This window comes from Belonocnema kinseyi, chromosome 1 (assembly GCF_010883055.1).
Source record: "Belonocnema kinseyi isolate 2016_QV_RU_SX_M_011 chromosome 1, B_treatae_v1, whole genome shotgun sequence".
NCBI classification, from domain to species: Eukaryota; Metazoa; Arthropoda; class Insecta; order Hymenoptera; family Cynipidae; genus Belonocnema; species Belonocnema kinseyi.
In genome coordinates, this window is record NC_046657.1 from 20972993 (window position 1) to 20983389 (window position 10397).

The window sequence follows — 10397 nt, forward strand, 5'->3', positions numbered from 1 at the left end:
TTAATTTCACAAATATAACAGTATAATTTAATTTTCAATCAAAAAGATAAATACTAAAACAAGGCAGTTTAATTTTCAGTTAAAAAAAATGTCATCAAAATAGTTACATTTTTTGTAAACAAAAAAATGAATGTTCAACTTTTTAACTAAAGAAAAAACAAAAATGTCAAACGAAGAGGAATAATGTTCCATAGAAAAAGATGCAGTTTTAAGAAAATACAAGAACTTTCAACTATTAAAGGTAAATTTTTAATAAAAAAAAAAGAATTAAAAAATTATAGTTACCTCTAAAACCAATTAAATAAATTTTCATCCAAGACGATGATCAAGAAGATTAATTTTTTGCCGACAAAGTCCAATTTTCAATCAAACACATAACTTATTAACCGAGTAGTTTAAATTTCAAATAAAATAGATTAATTTTTCACCAGAAATGGAATATTTAATATTGGAATTAAAATAAATAATTTTCAACAGAAGACATTTTTTGTTAACACAATAGTTAAATTTTTAACAAAAAAATTGGAATAGTTAAATTTGCAGTTAGAAAATTAGTTTTCAACCAAAAAGCAAAGAAATTTGCAACCAAAGAAATGCATTTTTTAACAAAAAAAATTCATTTGTTGCAAGCAAGACCAATAATATTCTACCAAAAAGATGAACCTTTAATGAAATATAAAAAGTTTCAATAAAGGTACATTTTTAAGCCAAAAAGAAAAAAAAACTGATAAAAAAATATTTAACTTTATAACAAAATAAATGAATTTTGAGCAAAAAATATAAATTTGTAACCAAAAAGATCAATTTTCTACCAAAAAGGTCCAATTTTCAATAAAATACATGATTTATTAACCAGAAATGGATTATTTGATTTTTTAGTTAAGACATTTAATTTTCAAATTTTATTTGAGTTTTCAACTAAAAAAAGAATAATTTCTAACAAAAAGTGAGATAGTTAAATCTTCAGTTAATTAATTTTCAACAAATTACTTCAATTTTCGATCTAGTAATTATATTTTCAACCGAAAAAGATGAATTCTCAACGGAAAATGTTACAGTTAATATTTATACGAAAATTTCTTATAATTTTTAATTAAACCCCGTTGAATTCAGAGAGAAAATACCGCTTTTTAGTAAATTGGTTGAATTTTTAAATAAAAAAAAATCAATTTTCAAACACAAATGAAAGAGTAAAATTTTTAGATAAACAATTATTTTCATCCAAAAAGAAATACAAATTTTTAATAAAATAGTTTAATTTTAAACTAAGAAGAAGAATTTAAAAAACTTTAAATGTATTCTAATTTTGTTCTTTTCAGACTGAATGACTTACACTTTTACTTTTTTTATGAAGAAGCTATAAACGTTTATTATTAATTTGTATAAAAAAGGAAATGTTTTATTTATCCAATTTTGAATTTTGGCGGAACTTTGACGAAAGCAGCTAGCGCTACCTATCAGCTAGTAATCGGCGCGAAATTTAAATTGCAGGATTTCAAATTTCATATTTTAAAGACTTTCGGATTCGGATATTTTGAATTTTTTTGACGTAATTTTCCAACAATCCAACTTTTTCAAAAATGAAGAATACTTTTTTGAAAGAAATCTTTAAATTAAAATTACAATGATTTTGGATTTTGTAATGATTGCAACTCGACCTTGTATTCTCTCGCTCTGAATAATTACACTTTACCCACAAAATTTCTCTCTAGAAAGAAATATTTTAAAGACTAATTTTTCAAATTACTTACAATTGACTATTTTTTCTACAATTGTGGGTGAAATGTGTGACTAATTTTTTTTTTTTTTGAGCATGCTCAGCATGAGATGCAGAATAAATTACACTTTCTCAGAGTGAGAAGAAGGAGAAAGAATCTATGAAAATTTCGAAAAATATATTATTTGCAAATTTAAAATTAGAATTTTCGAATAATTATGATTTTTTTTTTTACTTGCAACCCCAATCCAAAGAGCAAATTTGGAGAGCCACCAGAATGTGGTAATGCCATGAAGCATGAAAAAACTTACGACGCCGAAAAACTCTGACCTTCGGCGTCCAAACCCCATACATATATAAATATATTATATATTAATTATGAATTAAACATTAGTCAAATTAAATTCTACAATAGCTTAATGGTCTTTTTTGTAGCTTTATTGTTGTAGATTATACTTACCTATAAAGTCCTCTAAAACAAAAGTATATTATATTGAGAACGTTAGGAGGATCATTTGTGCAGAATTATTACTTTTTGCAATGCTTTTTTCATTAATTTTATTTGTTTTGAGTTGAGTCAAAGCATCAGAGCAATCAAGGATTACTGTTATTATTTTTTTTATTTCTCGTATTAAGAATTGCAAAGACAAGGCATGCAATTTATATAATTTCCAAGGAAGATTGTAATCTAAATTTCGTAAATTGCTACTCAAAATTTAAATTTAATTGAGACTAACGGGAATTTGAAGAGAGAGATTTGCGTTTTCTTTGCAATAATTACGAAAAGAGGGTCGTTACGGAATTCAATCAGTTGCATAGATTTTTCATTGGTTCTTCAGCAACAGGAGCAAGACCCCACCAATTTGTACATTGCCAACCTGCCACTCAATTTTAAAGAGAACGACGTAGAAGGACTGCTTGCTCAATATGGCCAAGTCATTTCTACCCGAATTTTACGTGACACGTCAGGACAAAGTAAAGGCGTTGGATTTGCAAGGTAAGTCGATGAAAAATAATAAATTCTTGCTTTAAAAAATTCGGTGTTTTTGAATTTCGCGCCAAAATTATGTTCAGACATGGACATAACCTCTAATTTTGACGTTGCAGCGCGAAATTTAAATTTCAGGATTTAAAGTTTCCAACTTGAACGGCTTTGGAGGTTCCAGCCTTTTTTTCGAAGTTTGAGAATTTCATTTTTTCGTTTTAGACGCTTCCTACTTTTAAATTATTTAATTTCTGAATACTAATGGATTTAGAGACGCAAAATGGAATCTAGGAATTTAAAATTCGCGCCATAGTCCAGAATTCAGTGCCATGTTTAGACATAACCTCAAATTTTGAATTATGGCGCCAAATTTCAGACTTTACGATCTTTCTCTTAGTTTTTCCTTTTTTAAAAAATTATTATCATTATATTTTTTTCTTATAATTCGTCAGTTCAGGTTTCTGAATGGAATTATTCTGTAGAAAATTCGCCCTTTTCAGCTAAAAAGTTCTGCAATTTGGTTGAATTTGTTTTTCTTTCTTGTCTGAAAAATATTTCTTAGTTATAAGTTTGTCTTCTTGATTTGAGAATTAATCTTTGTGATGTAAAAATGCAATTGTTTGGTTGACAATTAATCTGTTTTGGTTGATGATTCAACTGTTTTGTTGAAAAATCACCTTTTTGGGGGGAGAATTCAACAGTTTTTTATTTAAAAGTAAACTCTATTTTGGTTGAAGTTTGTTAAAAATGAATTTTTTGTTAAAGATTCATCTTTTTGGGTTGAAAATTCAAGTAATTTGATTGAAAATTAACTCTTTTGTTCAAAATACTTATTTTCGGTTTAAAAATTAAACTATTTTTGTATAAAATTTGTCTTTCTGGCTTGAAAATTCAACAATTTAATTGAATTCTTCTTTCTTGATTAAAAAATCTTCCTAGGTTGAAAATTGAACTCTGCTACTTTTGTTTCTTTTAATAATTTTTTTTTGCTAAGGATTTAACTATTTGGTTGAAAATTAACTTTGTTGAAAATTTATATTTTCGTGTTAAAATTCAATTTTTTGTAGAAAACTTGTCTTCTTGGCTTGAGAATTCAACCATTTTTTTAAATTTTTATTGCTGTCATGACTGAAGAATCTTTCTTGGCGGAAAATTCTATTGTTTCGTGGGAAATTCATATTTTTGTGTCAAAATTTTAACTGTTTTGTCGAAAATTCGTATTTTTGGCTTAAAAATGGAACTTTTTGGTTGAAAATGAACTTTTTTGTTAAAAATTCATATTTTTAGGTTGAAAATAAGTGTTTTATATAAAATTTGACTTTTTTAAATTGAAAATTCAAATACTTAGTTGTAAATAAACTTTTTTTTTTAAATTCGTATTCTTAGGCTTAAAATTCGACTATTTAAAAAATATTTTTATCCAAAATCCAACTATTCGGTTGCCAACGAACCTGTTGTTTGAAAATTCATATTTTTAGCTTAGAAATTCAACGTTTTTGTAGAAAGTTTTCTTTTTTTTACCTTGAAAATTCATCTATTTGTGTGAAAATGAACCTTTTTGTTGAAAATTCACATTTTTAGGTTGAAAATTCAACTTTTTTGGGAATTTTTTTCTCTTCAAAATTCAAATATTTGTTTGAAAACATGTTTGGTTGAAAATTTATTTTTTATGTAGAAAGTTCAAGTTTTTTGTAGAACATTTTTTTCTGAAAATTTAAATTATTTGTTTAAGAATGAAGTCTTGTGGAAAATTCATTATTTTTGGTTTGAAATTTAATATTTTCGTTTCAAAATTCTAACTTTTATGTAGAACATTCTTCTTTTTCTCTGGAAATTTAAACAGTTTAGTAGATAATTAAATTTTTTGATTTAACGACAACGTTTTTGTTAAAAATTCACATTTCCAGGTTCAAAATTTAATTATTTATTTGAAAATGAATTTTTTTGTTTGAAAATAACCTGAAAATTAAACTGTTTTCGAAAAAATTTCCTTTTTTTTTTCATTAAAAATTTAAGTATTGTGTTGAAAATGAGCCTTTTTGTTAAAAATTCATATTTTTAGTTTGAAAATTCAACTTTTTTGTAGAATTTTTTTCCCCTTAAAAAGTCAACTCTTTTTTTTTTAATGAAAATTCATATGTTTATGTTGAAAATTCAACTTTTTTCTAGAAAATTTGTCTTTTTTTTGGCTCAAAAATTCAACAGTTTGAATTCATTTTTTTGTTTCTTGACTGAAAAATCTTTTTTTGTTTTGAAAAATTCTTTTTCAACTTAAAAATTCCAGAATTTGATTGATTTAAAAAGTTCAACGGTTTGTTTTTGTCTAAGGATTGAACTTATAGGTTGAAAATGATATTTTTTGTTGAAAATTCCTATTTTTTAGTTAAAATTTCAACTGCTTTGTAAAAAATTCGCCTTTTCCTCTTAAAATTTAAACACTGGTAGAAAATTGAAGTGTTTGCTTAAAAATTAATTTTTTGATGAAAAGATCATATTTTTTTATTGAAAATTGAATTGTTCCTTAGAATGTCTTTGATTTAAAAATTTCACTCTTTTTGAAAATTCATCTTTTTTGGTAAACAATTCAAGTGATTTGTTGAGAATGAAATATATTTACATTTCAAATCTTTACAATATGATACCTACATTATTTAAAAGAATTTATTCCCCCCTTTTTTTTTGTAAAAAATCGCACTATTTCCTCTGTTTTGCGAGAATTTTGGGCTCTTTCTGAAGTCTGAAATTTGAATTGCCTGAATTTAAAATCGTCTTCTACAAAAGTATTCTCCATCATTTTTCAACAACTTATACCAATTATGTTATCTTTTTCTATTCAGAATGGAGTCGAAAGAAAAGTGCGAACAAATCATACAAATGTTCAATGGAAAGGCCCTCCAAGGAGGAAAGGATCCTCTGTTAGTCAAATTTGCCGACGGTGGCAACAAGAAAAAATCGCTGTACAAAAGCACGATATGGAGGGAAACGGGAGATGTGAGTACTTTAATAAATTTCAATTTTTCACCTCAGTACTTTACTGTAGATCGGCAGCGCCTGTTTTATAACAAGTTTCCTATCCTAACGACATCGAGACCATTTTAAGGCTCCAGTGGTTTTCATCCCTGCTAACTTTCTAGAATGTTCTGGATTATATAAAATGATATTGTGCAATTGTGAGAGATAAATTTGCGTAAACAACTTCAAGGCTATTCAATGAATAATATTTATTGTTGCAATTGGTATAGTTATCAGAATAACTATGATAATATTGTACTACACTAATTGAGATGATAAAGACCCTTGAAGTTGTTTACGCCAATTTATTTCTCACAATTGCCCTTATAATTTTACGTTGTCATTTAGGTGATGACGTCATTAAATGATATTACCCAATTGTGAGAGATGAATTTGCGTAAACAACTTCAAGGCTATTCAATGAATAATATTTATTGTTTCAATTGGTATAGTTATCAGAATAACTATGATAATATTGTACTACACTAATTGAGATGATAAAGACCCTTGAAGTTGTTTACGCCAATTTATTTCTCACAATTGCCCTTATAATTTTACGTTGTTATTTAGGTGATGACGTCATTAAATGATATTACCCAATTGTGAGAGATGAATTTGCGTAAACAGTTCCAAGGCTATTCAATGAATAATATTCATTGTTTCAATTAGTATAGTTATCAGAATAACTATTAGTATATTTTACTATACTGATTGAGATGATAAAGAACCTTGAAGTTGTTTACGCAAATTTATTTCTCACAATTGCGCAATATCATTTTACGTTGCCATTTTGGTGATGAAGTCATAAAATGATATTACGCAATTGTGAGAGATGAATTTGCGTAAACGACTTCAAGGCTATTCAATGAATATTATTCATTGTCTTAATTAGTATAGTTATGAGAATAACTATGATAATATTGTACTACACTAATTGAGATGATAAAGAACCTTGAAGTTGTTTACGCAAATTTATTTCTCACAATTGCGCGATATCATTTTATGTTTTCATTTTAGTCATGAAATGATATTACGCAATTGTGAGAGATGAATTTGCGTAAACAACTTCATGGCTATTCAATGAATAATATTCATTGTCTCAATTAGCATAGTTATAAGAATAACTATGGGATGTTTTTGGTTAAAAAAACAAATATTTCAGTTCAAGGTACATCATTTTTAGTTTAAAATCAATTTTTTTGGTTTAAATTCAACTATTTTAGTTGATGATTTGGTTTGAAATCCAACTTCAAGTTGAAGATTAATCGTTTACTTAACTGAAAATATATCTTTCATTTTTGACCGAAAATTTATCTTGATGTTTAAAAATTGATCTTTTTGTTTGGAAATTTAAATATTCCAGTTAAACATTCATTGTTTTATTTAAAAATGTATCTTTTTTATTGCAAATTGTACTATTACAGTTAAAGATTCATAATTTTAGTTAAGAATTCATTTTTGTTTTGTTTAAAATTTAACTTTTCCAAGCAAAGATTCATCATTTTATTTAGAAATTCATCACTTTGATGGAAAATTTAACTATTTTTTTAGACATTCTTTTTTTTGTCGTTAAAAAATAATTTTATTCATTAAAAAATTTTAGCGATTTAATTTATGGTTAAAATCTGCTCTTTTCTGACTTAAATTAAACTGTTTCGTTGAAAATGCCACCAAAAAATTACAATAAAAATTACTATTGCAGTTAAAGATTTATCATTTCAGTTCAAAATTCATCACTTTGATTTAAAATTTAACTATTTTGTTAAAAACTTTATTTGGTTTGTTAAAATTAATTTTTTCGAACGATTCCATTTATGGTTAGAAATCGATCTTTTTAGGTGTAAATTCAACTATCTCGTTGAAAATTCATGTATTTTCTTGAAAAATTGTATTTTTTAATAGAAAATTTATCTTCTTGTTGAAAAATTCAATGATCCCAGTTGAACATTAATTATTTTATTTGAAAATTGATCTTTCTGGTTAAAAAAAAAAACTTTGTTAAAAGTTAAACTCTTTTCTTAAAAAATCATGTATTTGGTTTAAAATTCGTCTATTGCAGTTGAAGAATCGTCATTTGAATTGCAAATTTGGTAATTTTTTGTGCGCGGAAAATTAATTATTTTAACTGAACCATTTTATACTTTCGAAACAAATTCAAGAAAGTAATCATAATGATGTTTTTTGTATTATTTATTTAACATATTCCGAGTCAATTATTTTATGTAATACAAAATATTTAAGTGGCTCCGTACTATAAAAAATAATACCTGAAAAAAACCTAGAATTGTCAAGAAATTTTCTTCCATAGTTCTAATTTTTCTCCTAAAAACAAGCTGTTTACGCAAATTTGTCGTAAACAACTTCAAGGTTATTTATTATTTCAGTTAATGTAATTATGAGAAAAAACAAGAATAATACTGTGCTGCACCAATTTATATAATAAATAAGCTTGAAGCTTTTTAGGCAAACTTATCTCTCACAATTGCGCAATATCATTTTACGTCGTCATCCAGTTGATAACCTCATAAAACGATATCGCGAAATTGTGAGAGACGAATTTGCGTAAACAACTTCAAGGTTATTTATTACTTCAGTTAGTATAGTTATGAGAAAAAGCAGTAAGATACTACAAAACACTCTACTATACTAATTGAGATAATAAAGAACCTTGAATCTGTTTACGCAAATTCGGCTCTCACCACTTGGGGCTTATAATGGTCTCGAGGACAGTAATCAAGTAATCGTGGTATAAAACCGGTTCTTCTTATCGACTCTATACTTATCTTCTTAGGTTTTCTGAAAAATGAAGGAGCATAAAAAGAAGAAAAATAATAAATAACGAAAAAATAAAAATTGCAGAACATGACCCTGAACTACGACGCGAGTGGAGTCGGCCAAAATGGAGTTGCAACAACGCACATGTTACCTGCTGCAGCTTTGGCGCAATACAGTCGTCATTATGGACAGGCTGTCCCCGGCTACAATGTTCCAGGAGCACCCTGGGTTACTCCCTACCTCGTGCAGACAGGACCTCCCCACATGCAACAGGTCGACGTGAGTTTTTATCTAGAGTTTTTGTGTTGGCTTTGCTGCATTTTACATTTTTCTTTTTCTACATTTTTACGAAAAAAATTAGTCAAAGTTGTGGCGCCTTTCGTCCAAAAATAAGGGGTTTTCAGCCTATTAAAGACTAAATTAAGTCGTTTAAAGCTCCCCCTCGCACACTTTCCCTTCCCTAATTCCCCTAATTCCCCTCTCTTCACTTCACTCTTCGCAACTCCCTCCAAAACTTCTTCCTCATTTACTTCCCCTATATTTCCCCTCACTTACTTCTACCCATGTTGCCCCTTTCCACACTTTTCATACCTCCCCTCTGACCATTTCCCCAAATTCCCCTTGCTTCATTATTTAATTACAATTCCCTAATTTCCCTTCACTTAACTTTCCCCTACACTCACTTCTACTCTCCCTTGCCGTATTTCCCCTTACTTATCCTACTTCCCTTTCCATTATTTTCTGTTACTTCCCCTTTTATAATTTCCCCTTCATCATTTAATTCCAATTCCATAATTTCCCCTTTCTCCTAATTTACCTTTCGCAACCCCCGCCCTAATTTCTTCCTCATTTGTTTCCCTTTACTTAATACTCCCCTCTCATTTCCCCAGGTATCCCTCCCTTCCCTCTTAGTCTCCCTACTTGCATTTTCCCTCATTTATCACACTTCCATTCCCCTTATTTCCCGTCACTTCCCCTTCTAACATTTGCCCTACCCCATTTATCCGCGATTCCCCTTTCTTCCCCTTCCCTCACTTCTCATACACTTCCCCTCTCATTTACCCAAATTTCCCTCCCATAATTTTCCCTTACTTCCCTTTTTGGGAAAACAGTTGGACAGATGGACGGACACCCGAAAGGGTTTCTACTCCGGGCTAGGGAACTCTAAAAATTGACAAAATAACTTCATCCTGACTCACTGTATAGATCGTTGTTGTTGATTGAAATTAATATTTACCTATGAAGTCTGTGATTGAGGATAAGTTTGACAAATTACAAAAGGAGATTTTTAAATTGGCTGGGGGGCGTGGTCGGGGAAACACAAGGAAAATCCACAAAATTTCAGCTTACCTGATCACTGGACATCATGCTAAAGTAAAAAAAAAAAAAAAAGTACAGTGCAGCTTTTTATTTGCCTTTGTATGTGGCGCTTGTATATCTGCATGCTCTTGGTGAAAAGTTTCTTGAAATTACTTTAGAAAATATATTTCTGTAAAGTTATCATATTTAAATAGCTTTTTTCCAATTGATTCGAATTTGTTCTTTAAAGCAGTTGCTTTAAAGATCGAAAAACCTAATTAAATCACGATTAAAAAACTGTTGGTAATATGTTCCAAACCTTATTTGGCACTGTTCCAGCTTGTTTGAAATAGGGTTAAGGCCTGTTTCCACTAATTAGAAATATGGTCAGAATCTGTTCCAACTCGTTAGAAACATAGTCAGAACACATCCTAACCGGTTAGAAATATAATTAGAACTTGTTCCAGCTGGTTACAATATGTTCCAACTGATTAGAAACACAGTTAAAACCTGTTCCAACTGGTTAGAAACCCAGTTAGAACCTGTTCCAACTTGTTAAAACATTTTAACGAGTTAGAAACATAATTAGTATATGTTTAAATTCGTTAG

General features: G+C 28.4%; 1 protein-coding gene across 9 annotated transcripts in view; it reads left to right on the forward strand.

Annotated features, from left to right (window-relative positions):
• The window catches only part of LOC117175790 (protein alan shepard), a 79574-nt gene that overhangs the window by 54889 nt on the left and 14288 nt on the right, over positions 1-10397 (forward strand). For 8 of the 9 annotated variants that reach the window (XM_033365880.1, XM_033365565.1, XM_033365965.1 and 5 more), the window contains 3 exons: positions 2557-2714; positions 5540-5693; positions 8574-8768. In XM_033365880.1, coding sequence (XP_033221771.1) covers positions 2557-2714; positions 5540-5693; positions 8574-8768 — 507 coding nt within the window. The remainder of the gene's footprint in view (positions 1-2556; positions 2715-5539; positions 5694-8573; positions 8769-10397) is intronic. The other variant, XM_033365641.1, reaches the window with a different exon arrangement.